This window comes from Carassius auratus, unplaced genomic scaffold (genome assembly GCF_003368295.1).
Source record: "Carassius auratus strain Wakin unplaced genomic scaffold, ASM336829v1 scaf_tig00032401, whole genome shotgun sequence".
NCBI lineage: Eukaryota > Metazoa > Chordata > Actinopteri > Cypriniformes > Cyprinidae > Carassius > Carassius auratus.
Genome location: NW_020525999.1, coordinates 1 through 26,764, shown reverse-complemented (window position 1 = coordinate 26,764; position 26,764 = coordinate 1). Strand labels below are relative to the sequence as shown.

Genomic DNA, 26,764 nt, shown 5'->3' with positions numbered 1-26,764 from the left:
TTTTACCGGGAGCGCATGACTTTCTGCAAATAGCAATAGGACCACTGGGAGGAGCCAGAGGAGCTTGATTTTTTTCACAAATTATCTGTCTCATATTCTACTGTCAGGACATAATGACAGGTTTAATAAATATTTCAAAAATTACAAAAGTTCCCTACAGCACCTTAAGCCCTATATATATATATATATATATATATATATATTTGTTCATGGACTTGTTCTGCCAAGGGATTTTTTTTAAAATTGTGGTTGATAAAAGTTATTTTCTCTAACATTTGGGGGTGAAAGCTAACTTACAGTCAGTTTTTGATTTTATAAATCAAATTAAATAGAATGTATATCGTGATGAAAAAAATCTGCCGTTATGAAATGTTATTAACAATTATCAGTTATTATTATAAAATAAGCATATAGCCCTTAATTGAAGTACGTTAAAATAAACAAAATATTATAATAAACAAAAATTATAATAAACAAAAACAGTAGCTAATCCAATGATTTCAAGTGGCCTCTTTTCGCCAATCTTTAATTAATTTAATTAAACCCAATTAAACCGCGACCTCTGCAGGCGCTAATGGTAACAATTTAGTGAAGCGCAGGTTTAAGAAACTCCACACCGCAGCGAGGCGCTACTGGTCCATGATGTGACGAACACGGAAGAGAAAACCGCCAAAGGAGAAAAACGAGTGAAAAGGAAGAAAGAAAGGCTACAGGGCAGGTTGTTGTTGTCATTGGCAGGTACCTGTACTTGTTTGTCTGTCATCTAAAATCGCTCTCTGGTGATACACCATACCCGAAATGGACCCGAGCACGACCATCCTGCGGGTGAAGAGGAAGAGAGGCACCGACCCGGCGGACGCGCTGCTGTTGGCCTGTAAGCGGATCCGTCCGGAGGCCACAGCGGCTCAGCCCCGCGAGGAGAGTGAACCAGAGCCACAGGAGCCCAAGATCGAGAACTCCGTGTTCAAACTAGTGGCCACCGTGGTGTCACAGGTACTGTCTGAACGGAGACACGAGCTGTCTGTGAGACTGTATCATGTTTGGTGATATTATTATTATTATTATTATTATTATTAGTTAATTACACAAAGGTACCAAAGATATAAGTACAGAAATCAGAAAATTGCTTATAAAGAAGTGACATTACAAGCAAAGCATCGTTTATACATGTGTATATAACAATACATAATTAAATAAATAAATAATCTGGACAAAAGCAAACAAGTCTGCTGTTTTATAGGCCTTAGATTTTTGGAAGATGAAATAGTGTAATATACCGTTAACCTCTTTTTTTATTAACTTTGGTGAATATGATGTTTTTGAATACAAGTAATAATGGGTTAATTATAAAGCATTCCTTAATTTGTTCTTTTTGTGTATTAAAGAAGCCAAATAGCACATCCTTAAAAAAAACTAAGAGAACCCGGAAGCACATTGTCAAAGATAACATTAGAAAATTAAATCCAAAATAGCTGTGTGTGAGGAAAATCGCAGAAGATATGAATATCAGTTTCATTAGGAGCACCACAGAAAGAACGGCTTGTACCTATGACTGATTTAAAGTTTTTCAAAAACACTTTAGATGGATTAAATCTGTGTAAGAGTAAGAGATTTCTGTAACACTGTTAGTATTTATATATTTCAATATATAATAGTCCATACCTTTTTTTCCAATCATTATGGTCAACCAAATTGTTCCAATAAGACACCACATATAAAACTGTCACAAGCTCCTAATTTACATTTACTTATGTTTAGATTAAGACCTGAAGCTTCAGAGAAAAGTTTTATACAATTAATTTGGGAAACAAAATAAATATTTCTCGATCCGCTATACAGATAACCCGAATACCGCCTTCACCAACAAAAACTGACAGTAGCTTCACTCAAAGAAGAAATAGGACACCCTTGTCTGACTCTTCTAGATAAACTAAACCTCTAAGTGCCATGCTATAATATAATCGAAGCGCTTCCATTGTTGTAAAGGGTTTTAATTACTATTAATTACTACTTTAAATCTGTATGATCATAATTCTTGTCTGTTTTATTGTCATTGGCTTTTATAGTGTTATATATGTCCGTTTTCTTTACAGGATGCTCCGGTACAGCCACATGTCCGTGAGGCTATGGCTCGGCCACGTCTCGCCCATCATGCCTTGCGGCCATCCCAAGGAAGCACTCAGAGGATCATCGGTGATCTGCGCAGTGTCAAATGGAGCACCAGGCGAGAGGAACGGTACCGGATCCTGTCCAGCCACCGGGCCGGACTACCGGCAGAGCCTGCTCCGGCAAGAGGAGGAGAGGAGAACAACGACAGGCAAACAGAGAGCCACGACGGCCTGTCTTTGGGAGAGGTGCAAGTGTTTGATATTGTGCATGAAGAGGAGGATGTTAAGATGCCTGGCAAGGTAAAGTAAAACATTTTTTCTCAGTCAACTTCCAGTAGTATACATCTTGGATATTTTTTTTGTATATAACCTCTCCAACTCATTTGAGATAATGTTCACAAGTTTTTATCAATTAATTTTGTTAGAAATATGTCTGCACAATTTACACTGGTCTTCAAAAGCCTCAACTTATGTTCAGGGTGGGCAATACGGCAAAAATATCATGATTTTTTTGTCATGTTGGTTTTACTATTTTGCAAGTTGTCTGAGCATTACAGCCAAATTAATTTCCCTATTATAAAGAAAAAAGTCTTTCAAATTAACAAAATATATAAAAAATAAAGGTGGATATTTAGGCAAAGTGGGCGAAGATAAAAATCATTTAATCTTTGGTATTTAAAAATGATCAAAGATACACATTCAAATAAATCAAACAGTGTTTTATTTTTAGGTACCATAGGTGTATTCAGCAGGAGCATTCAAGAAATTGAGTGAACAAATATAAAAATAAAACACTATATAGATTGTTTCCCAGGGTGTCCGCAGGTCCTTAAAATGTCTTAAATTCGTACAAATTTTTGGTCACATCGCCACTAAAATATCTCCAGTCTGATGGAACTAATAACAGTTTAAAATCATTAAACAGACCAAAGATTAACCGATAGTTACTGCGTCATCAGACAGAAACGCAGTAACGCTAGCAGAATACAGGTCGAACAACCTTCTTTATGTATGTTTATGTATTTATAATGTTCTCAATAATAATAACAAATATAGGCTGAACAATTGAGCATAACAGCAAACACAAAGAAACCCAAAAGAAACACACCAAAGGAGTTATTTTGCTGATTATTCTCACGATTGAAAATGTTACATTTGAGTTAGTCAAGTTACTTAAATGTGCGCTGTAGCTCGATACTACAATGTTTCTTCAAAAGCAGATTGTGTAGACATTTTTATCGTCCACGATCAAGAGTCGTCATATCGCAGGTTTTTTTTTAAAATCTCCTTATTAAACTGACCAAAAGTATAATTGTTCTTTGTCCCCAGACTGTGTCTGACCCGGAGACAATCCTGTGTAACTCTGTGAAGATGATTCGTGAGAAGCTGAGCGTGTCGGGAGATGGGCTCGGTTCTGAACATCGAGAGAAAGAGGACGATTACGTGTATGACTTGTACTACCAGGAGACGGCCGCACCAGGCTGGATCCAAGACATTCTGTCTGTCAGACCCTACACACAAGAGGGAGAGCTGGTTAGTTGTAGGGTTATTCTATTTATATAATTATATTATATTTTTGTATTAGCTTCTCTTTTTTTTTTTTCTTATATTTTTTCAATTTTAGTTACATGTTTTGTCATAATTTAGTTTTTTATTTTTATTTTTTTTTTTAGTTTTAATAAATCTTAATGATAATAACCATGGTTAGTAGACAATCTCTTTGACACCTTTTTACTTTTCAAATACACAGGTCCCTGATGAAGTGGCCTGGGAGGTGGAGGTGTATGAAGATGAGGATGATGAGAACGCTGAAACCAACTGGAGAAATGACTACCCAGATGAGAGCAGTGGGGATGACAGTGATGCAGAGGAGCGTTATGGAGGTCATATATCTAAGCTATTATATTTGTTTCTCTCAGGCCCATCATTTTTAAATATTTTTGTTTCGGGCCATGTGTCAGCAAGAATCTGGTGATACGATACATATCAAGATACAGGGAATTGCGATATACAGTATGTTGCAATACATTGCGATACTGTAAGCAAGGCGATATATTGAGATGTTTGCTATTTTAGGAATAGGATAATTTTAGGAAAGCTGTTAAGAACACTTCAACATATGCAAACCTTTAAAAAAAAAAACGTTATTTAACCAGAACACAGTGGGATCTGCGTTTGGATTAATTAGTCCATAACATTCAACATCATTGATCCAGTTTTTGTGCAGTATGAGTAAAGGGTGGAAAATAAAGTGCTTGCTGGATTCTTTAAATTAAACGTAAGCTATTATAAACGGGTCTATATTTTTAGACCCTGCTTTAAAGGTTCACAGTTAAAGTAAAAATTGTAACATACAATGTTATAACATTTTGATCTGAATAAAATAATTACATTTGCTTAATATCAATGAAAAACATGAATATGAAGGAACATGAAGAACTGTGTGAAGAACGTGAGCGCACACACACACACACACACACACACACACCCCTGCATGGCCCCCTGATGCACAAAAATGTTAGAATATTTTGGGAGGAAGTGGGCAGCACTGGACACGTCTTCTTCAGGGATCTAATACAAATATGCAAACAATGAATGGCAATTGTAGAAAGTAAAAGCTGAATCCCGGACATTTTGAGCTATTAAGAAATCCCTGTTGGATGCATTTTTCAAGGTCCATAGAGAGGACATAATGGTCACCTTACCTCAGCAAAGCAGCACGAAGAGACGCTTCTGAAACATGGCGCGCACAGCTGCTTTGATTGTGGCCGTGATCAGCTCCGGTGGCCGTGGAGCTGTAAAGCGCAGCATATGTGTGTGTTCTTTAAATATTGGATGCGGAGATTGTAAATTTTACACACCGCCTGACTTTTGTCTGGATGTAAAATCAAAACGAAACAGCAGCAGGGAACTTCACACTGCTCCAGAGATCTGTTGAAGGTCTGTGTGAAAATGTGGGCCAGATGGTCAGCAGAGTTTTAGACGGGCAGGTGAAACACTGCCTGGGCCTGAAGCTTTCCTAGTCCTCTTTTTTTTTTTTTTTTCTGAAGACTATGTCCTCAACACAGACCTTAAGCGCAGGTTGAATATCATCGTATCTAATGTATTTTTCTCTCTAGGCTGCTGGAGTGAGGAGCACTCGTACAGCAGGAGGAGCTGGGAACGGTACCAGCCGGACATGGTTGAGGAGTTGGAGAATGACCGAGATGAGGAGGAACGAGAGAGTAATGATTCTGACTGAGAGCCTCTGTGTGTGGGTACGAGCATGAGAGAGGCCATTTTTACTGACGCGTGTTGAGTGAAGCTGTATTTTCTTTCGTCAAAACTGAATGTGTGTGTGCGGTAGCCCATGTGTGTGTCCTTGTGTGGGTTGCTTTGACTTGTGTGTTAATGAGACGAGTGATTTACTATTTGCAATATTTTGCGATTGTTTGATGTGAAGATAGTATGGAGAGAAAATGGTGATCTTTTGAGTTTGTGTAAGTGTGGGGTGCTTTGTGTTGTCAGTTGTGTGTGTAGTGTTTGTATGTTCCCCAAATCTAAGGGGTGAGAAACAAAATACCTGTAAATATGTAGATGTGTATAAAAAAAAAACAATAAAGACTTCAGAATTAAACTGAAAATACCATAAATTATTTATTCAATCAGTTCTTGTCTAGCGTGTGTGTGTATGTAAGTTTTACTGATATAATATCAAATAAATTAATAAAAACTTGTACACAAATGCAAATGACAATATTTGGAAAGCTGTTCAGTGTTTTTCATGCTACAACAGAATCACATCTGGACTTCCATAATGAGATTACTGGGATTTTCACCTGTAACAATGTATTACTTGTCTGGCCAATGGATACTTTGGATGATTTTGTGATAACTGAATGATTCAAGAGCAATTTCCATGACACTTACACTTAGTATTGTAATATAAATTAATTGGGACACTTTTTTTCCAAGTTTAAATTGAAGTTAACAGAATTCAAGAACAGATAATAGATTTTTATTCTTATATTACATGACATATTTGTAAAATAATGGAAGATTAGGTCATGACTCAAAAGTCATGAAAAATTCATGGAAATTTATTGGGGTGTATGAATCCTGTTCCTCTTTATTCTTATCTAACTTCTTCCACAAGTGAACACGTGATGCTTCACTATATGTAAAGAAGCATAGCAACAGATTTGAGTGTTCAAATGCATACAATCACCTTCCCTCTAAAAACCAGCTAAGGCATGTGGGTAATAACACAGGACTGACCTCTGGCCGAGACGGAACACTTTAAATACTAGAAGAGGCCTGACACAGTTGTGCCAAATAAATCCCAGGAAGGAAGATGAAAAAATAAAATCTCCTTCACTTAAAAAAAAAAAAAAAAGAGATAAATAAATTGACAGACATTTAAAAAAACAGATTCTAAAATAAAAACCATTTGATAAAAAGAAAAAAAAAAAGGCGGCAGGGGGGGCAAAAATGTTACATAAACATCATCAAATTCTTGGTTTGAAAATGTTCTTCATAAAGGCACACCCAAACCACTGCATCCTGTTTATGTACTCATTTCTCTGACGGACATACAGATGGTGTTTTTGCGTCATGATCTCTCCGGTACCATTATGACCCAGAGCTTTGAAATGGCCTTCATTTCCACGTCATATAGTTCTTAAGGTCATATCTCTAATATTCAGTGCACCATGACCTTAACCCTTTTATAATCAATAAAAAGAAGAATCCAATGCAGTGACATTAAGAGTGCATCTGTGTCTTTAAACGTTTGGAGGATATTTTTCCAGTTTCTCCAGATATTGGTTTCCTCTCCCCATACCAGTGGGTTTGTGTCAAGGGGGTGCAAGTGTTTTAATCAACGGTGTCTAACTCGGTGAGCACACAAAAGCAGGTGAACTGGGTGAAACGGGTGATGGCACCTGTGTAAGGGAGACACATTAAAAAGCATCACTGTCAATGTCGTTTTGGTTGTTAATCAGTGTATTTAAAGGATAAATTAAGGCTATGGTACTTACGTAACAGTTTAGTGATGATGGGCGGGCGCTTGGACTCTGGAAGATAGATACCCAAGAAGTAAACAGGCACTCCAGAGAGGGCAATAGCAATTCCGATGAGTGAGTTGAGTGTGTCAGAATACAGTGGCACAGCCACCAGGAACACAACACACATGCAGAAGATGATGGGATACAGCAGACTCAACTGTATGCACAAAGAAGAGAGGAAAGCAACATTAATTCACACGCAGTGTCACAAAATTGCACCTTATATTAAGGTGGAAACTCAATCTGGAAGGACAAAGACAAAAGCTTGTCTGAAATCTGTCATTTCAATTTCCCCTTCTCAATTATATAATTTCAAGAATCTGAACAGCTGTGCAGCGGAAACCATTGATCCACACTTTTCATGGATTCTTTAAAAAAAATTAAAATAAAAAATATATATATAAAAATATAAAACAGCATTTATTGAAACAGGAATATTTTGTAACAATGTAGATGTCTTTACGTTCACCTTTTATTAATTTAATAGCCTTGTTAAATGGTTCTTAATCCTAAATACAAGTATATAAAAAAAAAAGAACAAAAAAAAGTGCAGACTCCAAACTGTTGAACTGTAGTGAATATAACGGTAGAGCTGTTTGTAATGGGTTTACTTGTTCACACACACTTTTTGCATGTTATTTTTAAAAGTGCACTTTAGTTTTTTCATCTGTACAGTCTCTCTATGTCCTCACCTTCAGTGGTCGGGGCCTGTCTGGCTCTTTCCAGCGAAGGTAGATCTGCCCGGCAATAGACAGGCCAACGAAAAACCAGTAACTGAAGCTGTAATAGTTAATCAACTGGAAAACATCCTCCACTGTAAGATAGATCAGAGCCATGGCACACTGCAGACAGAAAGCACAAGCTAAGTGACTTGGTCCACTAGATGGAGACAGAAAACATTAAATGTCCCAGACTTAGAGATTCTACAATTGCATCTGTCTCTAGAGCTAAATGAAGTATGTAAGAGGAAATAAAAACAAAACAACTCATAATAATAAAAGGTATATATATATATATATATAAATACATAATTTAACACTGGTTTTATTATTATATTAAATTTAAGTATTTTTAAAAAGGAGAAAAATTCACAGGAATCATATTGACTAAAAAAGATGCACTTGCGTTAAATAGCAGAGCTGGAACCGGTGTGAATCTCTGCACGTGAATCATAGACAAAGCATCTGGAAGATGACCTTCTCGAGCTCCCACGAAGAACAACCTGCAGCAGCAAGAGATCCACTCTTTATTCAAATGTATGCGCGTTATCTGAAAGTGCACCTAATCAGGATTATTATAGTTAATTAAAAGCATAAAAAAAAAAAAAAAAAAAAAAAAGTTACTTCATAAACTCGAACTGAAATAAAAAAAAACGAAGTTGTAACTTTATGTAATTTTAAAAATAAAATGTTGCCTTGGCAATAATTAATTTAGTTTAACTTGATGTGCTAAAATAATTCAAACTGAAATAAATACATATTTCAGTACAGACATTAATAAGCAATAAACAAATCCCACACACACTATGCAAAAACTAAAAAAACTAATTATTAATGACTACGTTTCGTTTGTATGACTTTCATCAGGATTTTTTTTTTTTGTTATTAATAAATAATTCGATTTTTTGCATAGTGTGCAGCATTTGATTTTTGCTTTCTAGTTTTTGACCTTGGTGGTCTTGGTCTCGTACGCACCCATCTATTGCCGTCACGTGTGCAGATTTTAATTGTTAATTAAAGCTGCAGTAGGTAACTTTTGTAAAAATATATTTTTACATATTTGTTAAACCTGTCATTATGTCCTGACAGTAGAATATGAGATAGATAATCTGTGGAAAAAAAACTCAAGCTCCTCTGGCTCTTCCCAGTGCTCCTATTGCCATTTGCAGAAATACACAGCTCCCGGTAAGAAACAACCAATCAGAGCTGCGGTCTGTAACTTTTTTTTGTGCTCAAAATTTACAAAATGTATATAATAAGTGAGTACACCATGAATCCATTTTCCAAACCGTGTTTTTGGCTTGTCCTGAATCACTAGGGTACACCTATAATAAGTGTTTATATTGGGACTATTTTAGATTGCTTCGGGGATAGCGCGGCGGAGTAACCCAGTACCTTTGTGATTCTTCATAGACATAAACAGAGAGAAGTAGCTCCGGCTACAATGTTCTTCCGCAAGACGCAAGCAGTTCTGTTTATTAACCACTAGAGCGTCAAAAGTTACAGACTGCAGCTTTAAGTACAGACAAGTAAAAACTAATAAAAATTACAAAAACAACAAAACTACTAAAACTTTTAAATTTAATTAAAACCAAACAACTAATTTGAAATATAATCCAATCTACAATAGTATCAATGATATTATAATAACATTGTACTTAAAAGGACTAAGAATTCAAATCAATTAAGCAAACCAAATGCACAAGTGCACGGAAAAAAGACAAAAGATACAAAACATCAAGATTGTATGAAAATGAGTTTCATACATTTCATACATGAAGCCAGTGCAATTGTAGATGGCCACTTTCAAAATGCAAGAAAAACATGAGAGAAAAGACTACAGCTAGTGTTCTGTGATGCTATGTAGACATCAAACTTCAGACCGACCTGGATGCAGCAATGATGGAAGAATTAAGACCTCCGTAACAAGATAAAGCAACCGCAATAGGGATAGTCCAACTCATCACTCCCAGAGTGTGGTCTGCAAACGTCTGTGGGACAATTAGGAAACATTAGCCATTACACTATGGACTCTACAAACTCTAGTTTCGTCCCAAATGATGCACTATACACTATGCACTATGTACTCAACCATTTAGTGTATGAATTATATAAGGTTATTTTGTCATTTATAATCAGAGTCTGATGGCCCGTCCCCCTTCCTTACGTAAATAAATCTGTGACACTTGAGTGCATGAAGTGTGCAACATTCCACACTTAGTTTTTTCGGTTATTTGAGTGCATCATCCGTGTGTAAAATGCACTTTTTTTTCTTTTTCGAATTTCCAGTGTGAATGCACTAGTCACATTATTTATATTACAAAACGTCATAGAATAGTGCATAGAAAAGGTATGTGATTTGGGACACAACTATTATGACAGTCACATGAACTCACCACAGCGACAGCATCACTGGCGAGGATGGCACTCATGTCCAGCACAGCATAATAGGCCACATTTGTTAGGATGTAGATTATCGTAACAATCGGCATGGAGATTGCAATGGAGAGAGGAAGGTTCCTGGGACATGCATGGACAGATGTGTTAGCCATCTTATGAATACCTATTTTTACATACTGTATCTTCACAACAGGTACAGGAACTGAGGATCAAGTTTGTCTCAAAGAAGTACCTTTCAGGGTTCTTAATCTCTTCTGTGACAAAGTTAAGTGTGTCCCAGCCTGAGTACGAGAAAAGAGCCGAGTACAAGGCCAAAGCGATATCTCCTGGGTCACGAGATGAGCCTTGGAAAGAATCCTCAAAGTTCATTGTGAAACCTGTGTGAGAAACATTACAAAATACTATAATGATGAACACCTTTTCAAGATCAGTATGTGTGTGTGAATGCATGTTGTATTGTGCTTTTCTTTTACTCTAGCATGACTGATGTTTGTACATTCTGCTCAGCGAATACAAAAGAAAAATAACCTTTAGGCTAATTCTTGCACATGTAAAAGTTATGCTTATTAGTATGCACTGTCCCTGTTAAATAAACTAAGGAAATATAATTTAAAGGGGTCAAATGATGCGATTTAAAGTTGTCCTTTCTCTTTGGTGTGTTACAAGCTCTTGATGCATAAAGAAGATCTTTAAAGTTGCAAAGACTAAAGTCTCAAATCAAAAGAGATATTCTTTAAAGTTAAGACTCTGCCACCCCCTTAAAACAGCTTGTTTAAAAACGCCCCCACATGTCTACGTCACTGTGTGGAAATATTTGTCTAATACCCATATTCTCACTCAAAGAACGAAGGCATGGTTTCAGTAACCACAGTTGGCACTTTATTTGGCCTTCCGAAAGTAGATGAATTTAGGATTTTTAAGATTACTTACAACAGAACAGCAACACATTTTATGGACGACCGTTTCATGAACCTAGGAGGAGATCATTCTGACTTTGCTACGACTATCTGGCGCTTCTGAATCAGCTACTGGAAGTTTGTTTTGTTATTAGTTTAAGTATTTGCTGTTGAATGTTCAAATGCAGAGTTTTGCATGTCGCGTTTGTGTGTGTGTGTGTGTGTGTGTGAGAGAGAGAGAGACGGTCATTCAGTGGAGTCAGTGGTCTTAAACATCTGTGGCTTGTGTACTGCAAACACATACGAGCTTCATCACTGTGTCTGTCACACCACTCTGTTCCCCTTTCATGCTTGAACTGATGGTAAAACTAAGGACATTAAAAACTGTCTTCACATTTATTTTGAAAGATGAAGCTCGCGATTATGGAAAGGGGCGTTACATTTACGGCGAGTGCTTGTGGTGTTCATCCAATCACAATGCACTGGTCAGTTGGCCAATCAGAGCAGACTGTGATTGTCGGAAGGAGGGACTTTGTAGAAAATGATGCGTTTGAGAGAGGCGGGGCATAGGGGACCTACAATAATTTACAGTATTTGAAAAATAATGTTTGAACATTAAAGCATGTCAGCATATTCTGTTACACCAAATAATGATCTTTAAGAAGCATCATATGGCCCCTTTAAAAAAAAAATAACTAATGAGAGAAACTGTAATTCAAGCCTTAAAGATCACACCAAATTTTATAATTCTGTCAAAATTCTTTACGTAATTTCAAACCTTTAAGATTTTATTTTTTCTGCAGAATATAAAAACAAAAAATCTGGAGTGACCGGTTTGGAGTGACATGAGGGTGAATAAATGAGGGAATTTTCTTTTTTGAGTGTCTATCCCTGCAAACTGATCCAGAGCTCATGAGAGAGCAACATTTGGCCTGGACACAAACAATCAAAACATTTGCAAAAACATCTTTAAAAAAAAGTAAATTTTTTACCTTGGCAAAGTTTCACTATCCCTGTGATGATAATGACAATGAGGGCCAGAACTTTGGCATAAGTGAAGACATCCTGCACCCTGGTACCCCACTTGACATAAGCGGAATTAATAAAGGTCAGCAGGCCTGCAATATAATGAATAGTAAGCATGTTAGCATAAGAATACATATGTTGACAAGTACTCTGACTAGTTAAGGCAGGAAAACTCTATGCAGATTTTGCACAGATTTGTTCCCCTATTTGCAGTCTGGATGAATCAACACTAGTTGCTGAATGTCAGTCTGCAGACTTTAAGCAATCGGAGATGAAACAGACTCCTATTTTATAGCTTCAGACTATAATTTCATCCAGTCAGAGATCAAACATGTTTAATATTTTGCGCCATATTAAGATCACATTGTTTTACTTTGTTGTGAGTCTCCTAGAAAAGAGGTGCACGTTTCTCTGTAGTATTTTTTTTTTGTTTTGTTTGGTAGCCTTTCAGTGCATGATGCTCAGTTCTTCCACTGTAGCCATTTACAAAGTCTGCAAGTGTATGTTGCCTAGTGATGCAATGCATACCAGCCTTAATGTGAATGACTACAATGAAATGCTGACAGTTTTTTTTCCACAACAACACAATATCAGTTAATCCCATAAGACGGCAATAAAAAATAAAGTAAATCAATACATGAACTGATTAGTGGGGAGCAGTAAAAGTTTGATTGCAGTCATGGCAACTGTAACGTTTTCCTCTTTTATAATGGCATGTCTAATGACGCTGTTGAAGGTATCCAAGTGAAACGGGAATATGAGGAGAGGCTCCAGAGAACCAGAAGAACGGGCTTCATGAACTCAAAAACAAGTTACTCATTAACTTAATGGGTCTCAACAGCTTATCAGATCTCATGGTGAGAAAACCGAAGAAACAGAGTGAGATAAACAAGAAATGTGAAGAATGTGAAAAACAAGGGTGTAGAGGAACAGCATGAACACATTACTCACAAATACAGGCAGCAGCAATAATCCGAGATGCAGAATATGGAGGCTCACAGGTGGGAAAGAGTGGCTGAACCAAGTAGTTGGCAAAAGTTATGGCAATTACAGCCTGGCTTGTCGGTTCGATGATAAGCAGTGATGTCCACAGACGTATAAATGCTATGAAGCCTCCGAATGACTCCAGGATATATGCGTAGCTTGCACCAGACTTTGTGATTGTTGTGCCCAGCTCTGCATAACAGAGAGCACCCACTACTGAAAAGATGCCACCAATGGCCCAGATAACAAGAGACAGTCCATAGGAGGCGCTGTACATCAGAACGCCCTTTGGCGACACAAATATGCCTGAGCCAATCATGTTTCCCACGATGAGGCTGACTCCGTTCAGGAGAGAGATTTCCTTTTTGAGCTGCATGCTCTCTCTTGGTTTTGAAAGGGCTGTGGAATCCTCAGGCTGGCCGTTCAGCTTTCTGGATTCAGTGTCGTTCTCCATCCTGTCCACAGGAGTACGTGTTGCCACTCGGAGACAGATGGGGCCCTTGTTGATCTTATCCAACCTGACAGAGAGCAAATAAGTTATATTAGGAACAATAGCTGTTGCTTAAAAAAATATTCTGTCATCATCACTCACACCCATGTCATTCCAAACCTTTTTTTTTTTTTTTTTGGAAATTGAAATAAACCATAAATAATAAAATAAAAAACAAATAAATAAAAGAATAAAATATCATCAGTAAACAAAAGACTTAAAACTAATATTACCTGCCAACTAACAGAACAAAAAAAAGTATTCAAATTATAAAATTAATGAACTAAAGCTATATCAACATTCAAAATATTAACAAATATTGTAACAGTATATAAATAAAATATTACAATAATAACACTACAAATGGGGTTCAGAGTTGTTTTGGACCCCACTGACTCTCAATGCATCGAGAGAGAAAGAAAAAAAAAACTGTTCTTCTAAGAAACATTCTTTAAAATGTCTTGTGTTCCACTGTAGAAAGAAAGCCAAACAGGTTTGGTCTCGAGGATGACTGAATATTGACAGGATATTCTTTTTGGGTTGAAATATTTTGTGCCTGTTTGCTACTGCAAGATAATACTGGAGATCATGCAATAACCCCACACATAATTAAAAAGTCACATCTGGCCTCCAATGTCTAGTGATAGTGTGAAGTCAGTATGGGCCAGTGTGATAAGTAAAGTATACTACATGCATGCAAAACGTGCTGTTGCTAATTGATGAAGAGCTAGTGTGAAGATTACATCATTGGGATAACGTTAACAAGAAAGTATTTCTTTGGTCAAACATATTCATTACCCATCTCCCACTCAGAAGCTGAAAATGTAAAATTTAAAATGAAAACGATACATTTAATCCTGAGCTCAAAGGTCTATTATGGGTTTCTAAATATGAGGAGAAAAAGAAAATTCACAAATTTACTTCTGACTTGCTGTTTGTTGACCCTCTATAAATCATTAAGCATGATGTGTCCACTGCTGCCACCTCTCTTATTGTGGACAGCTGATTGCACATTCCTCTGATTATTTGACTTGAACCACTCACTTCAACATCCATCCTTGTACAACACTCAGTACACTAAGAGTGTCTGAAAACCAACAGTCCACCTTTGCTTGTCTTTCAAATGGAGGGTAGATAATTTTACATGAATACATAATATAGCGTGCAATTGTTAAACAAACACTAATTAAATTGTTCCCACATTCTCCCAGAGAGCATCCCTTCCCCGAGGCTTTTTTACCAGAACTGCAGCATTCACAGAAACATCTGCACTCATGACACATCAGTATACAGTGGTAAAGGGCAGTCCGCTATCATTGCCTTGGAAACTCAATGACATCATTTTAATTTTGACTTTGAATGAGTAGAGTTAGATTTTTTGTGGGAACCTGTCAAGCTTTTAATTTTTTTTTTACTTTTTTTTTTAAAGTGAGTATTTGATACAGGTTGATAAAAGCGCAAGATAAGATGTTTAATCCAAACAGATAAATGTTTAACTGGTAGTACAAACAATGCAATGTGTGTTTGAATATGTGTTGTACAAAGGATCTTTCGGAAATCGAAAATTGTTTTTTGGGAAGGATATATTTACAATGTTGCATCAGCTGCGTGATCAACACCCAGTGACAGACTGTTCTGTTTGTCTGTCCTTACAGCCTCATTGTCATTCATGTCTAAATTAAATAATCAGAATTATATTCTGGTCCATTACAGTGAGTGGTTTCACATACATCCTTTTGATAATGTTTGTTTGTTATTCCTTATCAAGCTTTTATTTTTTTTTTATTTTTTTAAATAGTACATAATTACATTAATTATCTTGCACTGTTCTCAAAAAAAAAAAAAAAAAAAAAAATTATATATATATATATATATATATATATACACACACACACACACACACACACACACACACACACACACACACACTTTCTTTCAACACATAGGCTAGATAATCATTGCTTATGTAGGTATTCTTTTTAATACCTACATCTTATTTTGTTTTTTGAAACTAAACGCGTATAATAAAAAAAATAAGAAAAGGAAAAAAAGAGATGATTTTAAAAATCACTTTAAAAACACTCAAAAACAAACACATCAATTTGGCACCCCGCGATCAAAACAAGTTCATACTTGGCAACCCTCTTTGTCACGACAAGACGCGCTTCAGTCGCGTTAAAGTAAAGAAAAGAAAAATCGAGCTCTATACAAAGTAAGATAAAGCCTATATTGCATGTTAATCGGCTGACACAAAAATAAATAAACAAATAAAACTGCACAATTGTCTGAAACTACATGACATAGTAGACTTAACGCTGAGGTTGTCACAGCAAAAATGTATCCTGTAACGTTTAGTTACTGTGAGAAAGATTTTGGAGCGATGAGCTAATGAATAACTCTAATAAATCCATTGTTCCTGAAGTATATCTGGCATAGTGAATGACTGGAACTGGAAGAAACGTAAAGCATTTTGTAATCGATTGGAGGATGAGGAGCGACATCCTGTTTTTCTATCGAAGAGCACAGCAGAATCTGAGACACGAGCACCGCGTCTCTTTCACGGAGATATTCCCCGCTCCACTTTCTAATGAACATATTGAACACATTCGGTTCATGCATAGGCCTATATGAGAAATAATCATTAAAACTGAATTATATCAGGATAGCTCTCCTCGCTGATAGGACCACGACCAGCCCAGTCCTCCTTATTATTAAACGTAACGTTAAAAACAGAAACGTGTCCTTACCGTGTTGTGTCCTTTGTTTATCGTCTCTTCTGTCTAAGTGGTGACATTAACAGACAGGGCAGCATCTTTAAAAAACCCTCAAGCACGGAGGGCAAGCTGCCAGAAGGTCACGTGATACCGGTAAAATTGGTGTCACGTGGGTTTATTTGCATATCAGACTGACCAAGTCGCTTCGTCAGCAAACCTATTCAGGTGTTGCCCTGTAGCCAAAAGCGACCGATTTAAAGGTAATGTGTTTGAGTGGTTTCTGATTAACGCTGGTTCACACATGATATGTTCAAAGTCAAGCGATTAGCTTTAAATAGAGGAATCAGGATTTGCAACAGAGGAAAGGATGAAAATAATAAAAAGCATATATAGCATATATATAGGATTTAAATATATATATATATATATATATATATATATATATATATATATATATATATATATATATATATATATATATATATATATATAATTGTGAATTCTGAATGGTACAAGGAAATAAATATTTTAGGTCCTGCAACTGGTTACCAGTATTTTTAATAACATGTTTACCTTCACTACTTCATTTTAAATGGCCCTGCATTGTGACAAAATAATGGTATAATTAAACATTTTAAACAAATCTATGAGCATGTAGCTTTATTTATAATTAGAGTCTTATTAATACTAATTATATAATAATTGCTTTAAATATAAATATATTTATAATTATTATTCTAAATAAATAAACAAATGAAAAAAGCTTCTCTACAATATAGTACATTTCATGAAGCAACTTGAATTCTCAAGTCAAAGACATTTCATTGCAATGTGAGTAAAGGCCCCTATGGCAAGGACCATTCTTGCCCTTTAAAACTAACCAGTGCAAAGATCATCCATGCAATTAGACAGTCTGTGAGGAGGTATGTGGCATGGTATTGACCTTAGTAATACCAAGTAATAGCTGTTCTCCGAGAAGTGAGTGGATCTTATGAAAGCACTCAGGTCAAATACTGAAGGGACACATACTGTTAAATACACATACTGTTATGTGGTAAATACACAACAGTATATATTATAAAACATATTACCATTGTGAACATTAATGACATTTCTTATACAATGTTTATTTTTTCCATACATTACTTTTTTATATTTATTTGCTTTATACATGCCGTACCATAAATCTTACATAAGGAAGAAATAAATAATGTCTTGTTACAATATACAATTCAATCAGAAACTACTGAGTCTGTTGTGCAACACAATTGTAAGTAAAAAAAAAAAAAGAAAAACACTTGGAAATGTGTATTATGTACAATCTCAATTCAAACAGAAGTCATTTTCAAAAGACTCATCTTTCTCACCAGCACTTGACCAGCTAATACTAGCACTTACCTTTTCTGGTCTGTTCTATTCTAATCTATTCTATTCTTGAAGTATTCTATTCTTAGACTAACTGAGACTTGTCATGGCACTTGTATAATGTTGTTGTTCTCTTGTTGGTCTGATTGCTTCTATTGTTCTCATTTGTAAATCGCGTTGAATAAAAGTGTCTGCTAAATGGATTAAATGTAAAATGTAATGTATTAAACACAAAATAAATGTGGTTATAGTAAGGATTTTTTTTAAATATGATCAAATGAATAATATATTAGGTTGTGAACTTCTCAGTCAACAGTTTCAGTATTATTACAGCAGCTGAGAGTGAAAGTTCACAGCATGCACTGTTAAGCATGAAAAGGGTTACCTTTCATGAAGGTTCTTTTTAAAATAATCTGTTTTTGTGCTGTTGAATTTTTTCTATCCACAAAGGAATGTAATCAAACCTATATTTGCCCATTCATCAGAACATAATCATCATCATCAAAGGCATTTAATAATCCCTTCAGTTTGTCAACTGGGAAACAATGGCATCATCAGAACCCTTTATAATGGGTGTTAATTTGATTAGATTTTTAAATGCAAGACTAAAGCTTCATTGCAGCATACCCTTGTAGGGAGCATAGCTCTCCTCATCTTTTACTGAGAAGTCCAAACAAGAACACACTAACAATCCCAACACATTACAGTGCCATACAAATCTTATATCAGTCTGATATAAGTTGTTTCATGTGCAGTTACTGCATTTTGCAATTGCATAAGAGTAGCGGCACGGTGGCTTTACTTATCCAGCCTGCCACCTATGGGTGGTCTGAGTATTTTCGGGTGATACTAAACCTAAAGTTGTGGCCACCAAGATAGCAACATTTTTACCAAGGCAGGTACAGATATCAAGCAAACAGCACGTGCGTGCGGTCAAGGTCAGGGCTGCAGGGATGATCTCGTACATCTCACGGGTCACAGCTTGTCTAGCCCGCAAGACATCAAGCAGGTTGTTAAGTCGTCCCTCAGTCATGCAGCAAACAATGACCTCCCGTCTTTCTTGCAGAAGCCGGCAACAGCTTTTCCTGCAGACAGCTGACATTTAACTAGAGAAAGAGGAAGGATCAGAGTATATGACAACAGTGTTATAGCATAGAGTTAGGAACTAACACAAAGACAATATTTACATCATTTTATATTGTTCTATTATTACATGTGTGGGCAAAGCAAATCTGATCAGTCTATCTCCGCTCTGCACATGGAAATAAATTACATTTTAAAATATACTGAAATAGAAATCAGTTCTAATATTTCACAATATAACTGTATTTTGATCAAATAAATGCAACTTTGGTAAGCATAGAAGGTGAGCATAGAAGGGTATTTTATTCAAAAACATTAAAAATAATACTAATCCCAAACTTTGTCAACCATAATGCATTTTTTTATTGCCTTCCCACTTAACCAGTTACTTTACTGTGACAAACAGTCTGTAAAAACTACTTGCATTTCAACGAACAAAACAAGACTAATTCTGAGAAAAACAAAGACCCTCTGGGGAGGAAACACACTGGACACAGATAAGGCATGAGTGGGGCAGTCATTCAGGAAGCGAGTGAGCACAGTCCAACAGAACTGCTTACTGCGCACATGTAAAGTCCCAACACAAAAACTGATACATTGCTGTGTCCAGGTCGTTATGCCAACAGTATGTACACAATATCCTCTTGGGACCCAGACAGAGACTTTTGTCCTCTGTAGAGGACATTATATTTTAGTGATTTTCTCTGAGATATTACATGCCACAGTGTTAAGTCTGGATGTCCTGTACAGAGCACATTATGTTTTTTTTTTTCGAGATATCAAATGTTTGGAGGTTTGATTATAATTTTTTTAGCATTTTTATGGAAATTTTGTAATTATCATTTAAATCTGACCAATTTTCCAATTGTTTGGAATATATAAATATCTCCAAAATGTTATTTCTCCATTTGTTTCTTATGCTCCAACCTATGTAATGAAATAAAAAATGACAAAATTCACAAAGCTTCTTTTGTATGGTTCTCAGGAGGATGTGTGCACAAAGCTCCTCCAGATTTATTTACCTAAAATACATCAGTCAATTAAGACTGACAAACAGCAAAGTTCTTCCAGATGGATTAAAAGTTTGCAACAATGGCATGTTTATGTTCTTGGTCCGAACTCATATGTTGGAAATATGCTGGACAGGAATAGAGAGTATTGGAGGGATTCAAAAATGTATACTGTTTGGACATTTTGGAGACAGAAATCATTTCTCACCCTGGTTGCCAGCATTGTGTTTTGGGTAACTCTGAAATATCGCTGTGGGGGAAACACATGGGAACCTTAAAGATGTAGAGCTCTGTCTCTGACGTCCTTTAATCTGAATGAAACCATGATCATTGCAGGAGTTATTGGACTGGACTTTTGCCAGTGTCTATAAAAGAGATGGGCATAAACATAATTATAAGACAATTTATAGTAATGAAGAGATAAAATGTATACAAAATGAGAGATCACTAACCGCCACAACATCCAATCTGAGGACAACCCCCTTGTTGCCATCAGCAGAGGGGCCTTTCCTTTTGCATTTAGTGAAGATTCTGGCAGAGTTTCATTCTGGGGAATCACCTCGGAGGTCAGATTTTTTGTGGTACTTTTGCATCTATTGTTCTGTTGGTGGTAAAAGACTGTTGTCAGAATCCAAAAGCTTTAAGAAGATTTATATTTGAACGTTATTTATTATGAACACACACACGATACAAAATACAGCATCAGTAAAAAGTTCCTGCTTAATAATACTAACATTACGATATAAAAATGAGACAACGTTTGAACGCAAAAGTAAAACCTGCTCAAAATAAATGTACCAGCTGTCTAACCTCTAGGTTATAGGCAACTATGAGCGCATTTTACAGCTCAGGAGCCTCCTCTCCTTGTGAAACAGACAAACACAAAAATACTTAATCAGTCAAGCATCCAATTCTTCACATCTGTATTAAACTGAATTTAAATGCATACAGGAACAAAAAATCAACATAATATGGAGTCCATGTTCACTAGTGAAAATGCCCCTACTGATTTTTTATAATTTCATACTTTTTGCATTACACATTTTATTATCAGCATAAAGTCAAAAGTTGATTTGAAAAATGAAAAGTATTGATTTTTGCTCATTTAGCAAAAAAGCAGCACTCAAGTTGTATGAACTTCCTCCAAACCAAGCCCCAACTTGGTCTGAAGCTGATCAATACCTTGTAAGAAAACAATTGTCTTCGGGCAAATGGAAGAATGACAAATCCTTCTCACTGAATAAGATAATAAGATTACATTGATACACTGAAAAGATGGCAACATACCTTCACATGGACGCTTTCTATGCAACGTTTCCCACAAAAGAACCCCAAAACTGAAAATCATTCAAAAGCTCAAATGAACTCAACAATTGATATACAACTGAAACACTCTAAAATGTTGAAATAATGCACCTCACCTATACTGTATATGTCAGCTTCCACAGAAGGAACAGCGGCTTGTATGACTTCAGTCGACACATAGCCCAGATCTCTGTAACATGGCCCACGGCCATCAGAGGTGGTCAAGTGCATGTTTATCTCTTGACCCCAGTCACACAACTACAATGCAACACACATAAAAGTAAGCAAAAGTTGCACAAAAAAAAACATGTTTCTATTTCAAGGAAATTTTGGTGGCTACGTCTGGCAATACTTTGGCAAGGTACTGTTGGTCGAGAAGAACATAGTGGCTCTCAGGGCTCCGTGAGGCAGTGGAATGGCATGGAGCTCAACCTTTAGAAACCTCCAAAAGGATCCGAAGACAAAGAGCCATTGAAAGCTCTTGGAAACCGTTCTGTCTAATGAAAGCAAAAAATAAATGTCACTTCCAGCTGTATTGCTTGCCTGCATAGACTGACATTTGCTGAGAGTAAGAGTTATATTACTGATGACGCAATTGCTACTAGCTGATACTTGTATTAGAATGCTTTTTGTTGGATGGCACTATTTTTTAGTGCCTAGGGGATTTCCACTTTTTCATGGTCAGAAAAGTCAACACCTTCATCTACTAAAAGCAATCACACTTCCTGTTAACAGATTCATCAGGTTTGTTAACAAACCTGTCTTCGATTCATTAAATTATCTTTTTAAATAAAGTTAAATAGATAAAAATAAAAATTCAAAACCTTGTGCATGTGAATCTAGAGATCCTCCAGTCCTCCAGTCCCACACCAGTCCAACCAGTGAGTGGGTTGAGTACAAACCCAATGGGACTAGAACTTGCTCAGAACACACCTGGCCCAGCATCCCTTCTTTCTTTAACCTGTCAATCCATTTACTGATACCACACACACACAAACACACACAAATCACTTAAGTTTTGTTTTCCATTGTTTGCTTTGGAGGGAGACTGAGAGACTCAGAGACTAGATCCGTGTGCTGTCATGAATAGAACATGAAAGGACTCAAGAGCCCAGCCCCATATCGCGAGCTCATTCCACATCGCTTGTTTATGTCCATATTGGCTGCTGAGGCCACAGAACTCCCCGGCTATTTAAAGTCTTTGAAAAACAATTGCAATTCAACTAATAGCTAAGTGATTCACCTGGGCTAGAGAGAAGGTAGGTAACACATAACCGATTAAAGTCTGAAATGCAATAAAAAGTAATATCTCACTGCTCATCTTTTTTCATGCACATAAAGAAAACAAACACACACACAAAGGCGAACATACATTTAGAAAAAAATATGCCAAGTATATTTTGTAAACAGTGAAGCTGAATGAAATATATTTTTGAAGTTGGAAATATTTAGTTTCAACCAAAACCAAAATATATTTCAAACATATTTCAAAATTTATTTCAGGGGCAAGAAAACACATTTTCAATCATACAGCCTTGGATAAATGCAACATAATACACTTCAATAACGTCTTTTAAAAAAAGAAAACTTTGTAAAGTATGTTCCTTTCTCATTTTTATTCAAATATAATGTGAATGTTTCCTTATTTTATTTTATTCTTTAATTTTTATTATATATATATATATATATATTTTTTTTTTTATTGAAATAGATGGAGGGCAAATATTTTATTTGTCAGGGACACATTGATTATTGGATGAATATGAAATTAATGCTGTGAGTGTCACCCACTCAGGGTTATCTCAGGGTGAAGAGTCACTGGTGTGGTTCATAATAAACGCTAACATCTTCACAATGAAGACCGTCACTTATTTTTTAATATTCGTCACTTCTTTTTCCCCCCTTGCCCAATTTCTTCTGAAAGTAATGACCACATTAATAACATCACAGTAGCCTACACAAAATAGCTATAAAAGGAAGACAGTAAAGCAGTGTAGTGGAAATACTATAGTTATTATTAACCACTTGGCATCCATTTAGTACCATTTTTAGTACCCTGTACATTATTCATGTCTAAATTGCCCCTAGTCATAATGGTATAACACTGCTAACATATCTGCTTCAACAGCTATGGGCTATGTGAACTCATCAGTGTGACTCCATCTTTCACAACAAAAAAAAAAAAACAGTTTCCTCTTTTTCTCAGATGTCTGGCTAAATTGCAAAAGGAAGTGTCTGCCACACGCTTGGGGTTTATAATTAAGTCTTACACCATTTGCTGATCACTGTTCAGTGCGACAAGTCAATAGGAAATTATATTTCTATCTTACATAAAAGGGGATGTCCAATGTGACTGAACTTACAATAGAAAGTGGAATCTTATGTCATTATTTCATGCTGTTATCTCAGGACAAAAAAAAAAAAAACTATTGTCACTTTACTAATAACTAATAGTTTTACCTGTTTTATTGTAACCTATAGGTTATGCATTATTGTACATAAGCAAAAAAAAAAAAAAATAATAAAAAAATATATATATATATATATATATATATAGAGAGAGAGAGAGAGAGAGAGAGAGAGAATTCATAATGATATTAAATAAAGATGACAGAGGTAAACTGACACTGACAATGATTAAAGTTGTTGAGCTATTGTAACCTATCTGATAAAACTAATCAATACATTGACTTTTTATCTAAAATGATTAAAACTTATCATTACCTGAACAATACGTCATGTTACAAATATTGATCATGCTCACAAATACACAAAGATAAAGAAGAAAGTTTAGAAAGTATTTTAATCCCACACAAAGGTAATCCACAAACACAGATGGAACTGAATTTAAGCAGGGGGAATACAAATACACACACAATGAAAATGCTACAGCATAAATGTCTAAAAAACAGTCAAGTACCCAGGGAGTAAGGGCCCAGTGGATTTTTTTAACACACACCCTCAAAAGGCAGTTATGGGTACTCCGATTGGGCCAATAATTCAATTTTCTCCTATTGCAGTGTCAAATCTGCTAAACTTGGGTCCATAACTTTAAAATGCTACAGGAAAAATGTGTGAAATGGTCACTGTAACAGTTAAGTGACCCAGTAACAAGGCCAATACTGCAATGGCTCCTTTAACTGTCAGTGTCCATAACATCAAAACTGTATAGTAACCAAGTTTAGTTCACCTTTATTAATATAAAACTTTCATATTACATGTTTCAAAGCCCCTTTACAGAAAACTTACTGTTCACTGAGGTCTAAAGTGGCACATTCTACAACCTGTCGTTTTGGCAGATTGGCTTCAATAAAAGAAGTCTAACAAGAAAGTTATGAAACCTACGGGATGTTTTTACTGTACAATGACCACTTATATGTCAAAAGATCCAATCAGTAACCATGACAACAACCTGGGGCGTAAACAGAGTTCATAGGGGTGTGATACATTGTATTTAAATGTTTTCTGGGGGAAAATGTAAAGGGATTTGTTAGAAATGTGAACAAATAGTTACAAATATATTGTGCATTGGTTATGTATATATTGTATGTTCTGTGCAATGTCATACAAAAAGTACCTTATATGACTGGCGGTTGGAGCAAACCACCATTGCAAATTCCTTGGTAAATTCAACTTATTTGGCCAGTATGTCAGTAAAGTGAATTCTGACTGTGATCAATAGTGGTGGTGGTGGTGGCATCAAGCTTTGAGGATATGCTATCTGCTAAGGTGACTGGTAAACCATGAAGATAAATAATGGATGGATACAGAAAATTATAGGTGGAAATATGCTCGAGTCCAATAGTCCACAAGAGCACTGGGACTTGGATGATAGTTCATCAACCCAATCAACAATGGCATGGAACATGCATCAAATATCACAGCAAAGACCATAAAACATATCCCGGTGAGTAGCCTATATGTGTGAAATGAATAATAATAATAAAAAACTTGGCTTTAACATAGATTCCCTATACGATTACAATTTGAGGAATTTTGCGTAGAAGAACATACAAACTTCCAGTAGCAAGGTTGATTAGACGCTCACAGGTCTAATATTCCCGCCGAGGCGCTGAGACTGCAGCTCCATACAGCTCCCACCAGAGGTCGCCTCTCTCAACCAATGATCATTCTTAATATTCTGATTCACAACCCACCTCATATTATTTTTTATATGCTACAGTTCTAATTGATTTAGCTAGTTAATGGTCATTCATTATTTCTGTTGTTTGACATCCCTTGGCTTAAATGGAAAAATGTTGCCTTTGTTTTCACTTACATCTCTGCATTCACCCTCCTCAGTGTTTGTTTACACAAGCGAAACTCCAGTAACTCTCTTTCAACTAATTTCTCTTTTTAATGGATCAAAACAAAGTTTCTGCTCATTTTTGATAAATAACTGCTCGAAAATATAGTTTCAAAACAGTAAAAGATCAGGGCTGTTTGGCATTTTCTAACAAAAGTTATTTATAATATATATTTTTTTTTATCAATATTATGTTGGGTTTTCTGTCTGGTTCTGTAAAAGATGTCCAATTTAACTTGTTTAAAAAGGTAAAGAAAAGAAAATAAGCAAAAAACTAAAATATTTTATTTATATATTCTATATTATAATATTCCAACCAAAATACACATACGTTACAAATAGTAAAACAGGAAAAGAAAAGCTAAGAAAGTTTGTGCTTAACTCCATTTCATTACAAAACTCTGAAGAATGAACAAAAGTGCAGCCTACAGTTACATCTGACAGAACTAATACAGTGTTTGCTTAGCTCATTTACCTTAATCCAGAAAATATTATGAGAAAGGACTTTTTGGCAGTTTCTACTTACAAAATTGCCTTAACTAATCTTACACAACTCAACTTTGTTGACCACAATTTTTTTATTATTATTATTATTAAAAGCAATTTGCCAAGAACTCCTATTATCATCTCACAAATAATACAGCAGTTTCATACAGCAGTAAAAAAAAGCTAAAGTGCAAGGCTGAGACAAACTATGAATATGAATACACAAAAATACAGCTTATGACAGGTGAAGCATTTATGCTCCATTACCTGGCACACTTCGGTATCCAATATCAGTGCAATGCCATCTAAAGAAATTATCACACCCTGACTGCAGGATGAGAAAATATCTTTACAAAATAAATGCCCCTTGTGAATAATCTTTCATGGTAACATCTCTGAAAGAAGTGAAATTTGGCAATTTCAGGAAACACTGTTTGAGCATCACCAGCTTTTAACTCTTTTCATGAGTCTGTAACATCTGCTGCTTTTGAAGATGCAGAACTGCTCCTATCCGAAATGGACCTATCATCATTCTTCATCCGATCAAGAGCATAGTATCGCAGCATGAGAAAAAATCCTGTTGGAATACAAGGAAATGGAATATCATGCCGATTTCATATAACAAAATGGAAGCTAATGAGTTAAATTCAAGATTTCTGAAGCAACATGTAATGATAAGAAAAGGAAACCAGTTTCAGGCAGTTTGTATTCTTATATGCTGCTACAGGAACTCAGCTTACATTGAAACAATAGCCTAGCAATGATTTGACCTTGTTTATTTTGTGGATAGTGCACTCAAAAAACCTTACCTTGTAAGGAATTGATTA

The 26,764-nt window shown here is 35.8% G+C and overlaps 2 protein-coding genes across 2 annotated transcripts; one reads left to right on the top strand and one right to left on the bottom strand.

Annotated features, from left to right (window-relative positions):
• Nucleotides 1-659: 659 nt before the first annotated feature.
• LOC113080880 (probable RNA polymerase II nuclear localization protein SLC7A6OS) lies at nt 660-5,733 on the top strand. The gene is made up of 5 exons (XM_026252929.1): nt 660-993; nt 2,094-2,408; nt 3,438-3,641; nt 3,859-3,991; nt 5,228-5,733. The coding sequence occupies exons 1-5, from the start codon at nt 799-801 to the stop codon at nt 5,347-5,349; spliced, it is 969 nt and encodes a 322-aa protein (XP_026108714.1). The 5' UTR covers nt 660-798; the 3' UTR covers nt 5,350-5,733.
• LOC113080879 (Y+L amino acid transporter 2) lies at nt 5,720-16,548 on the bottom strand. The gene is made up of 10 exons (XM_026252928.1): nt 16,416-16,548; nt 13,146-13,696; nt 12,161-12,286; nt 10,505-10,649; nt 10,269-10,392; nt 9,760-9,863; nt 8,279-8,375; nt 7,846-7,995; nt 7,127-7,310; nt 5,720-7,030 (listed from the first exon to the last, which is right to left on the bottom strand). Exons 2-10 carry the CDS (start codon nt 13,630-13,632, stop codon nt 6,963-6,965), a joined length of 1,485 nt encoding a protein of 494 aa, XP_026108713.1. The 5' UTR covers nt 13,633-13,696; nt 16,416-16,548; the 3' UTR covers nt 5,720-6,962.
• Nucleotides 16,549-26,764: the final 10,216 nt, after the last annotated feature.

Excerpts from the sequence above, each read along its gene's own strand:
- LOC113080879 (XM_026252928.1), bottom strand. The coding sequence starts at position 13,632 with ATGGAGAACGACACTGAATCCAGAAAGCTGAACGGCCAGCCTGAGGAT. Across the intron at positions 7,311-7,845 it reads ACAGGCCCCGACCACTGAAG|TTGAGTCTGCTGTATCCCAT; the intron begins GTGAGGACATAG and ends TTGTGCATACAG. Across the intron at positions 7,031-7,126 it reads CATCATCACTAAACTGTTAC|GTGCCATCACCCGTTTCACC; the intron begins GTAAGTACCATA and ends TCCCTTACACAG.
- LOC113080880 (XM_026252929.1), top strand. The coding sequence starts at position 799 with ATGGACCCGAGCACGACCATCCTGCGGGTGAAGAGGAAGAGAGGCACC. Across the intron at positions 2,409-3,437 it reads ATGTTAAGATGCCTGGCAAG|ACTGTGTCTGACCCGGAGAC; the intron begins GTAAAGTAAAAC and ends CTTTGTCCCCAG. Across the intron at positions 3,992-5,227 it reads TGCAGAGGAGCGTTATGGAG|GCTGCTGGAGTGAGGAGCAC; the intron begins GTCATATATCTA and ends TTTTCTCTCTAG.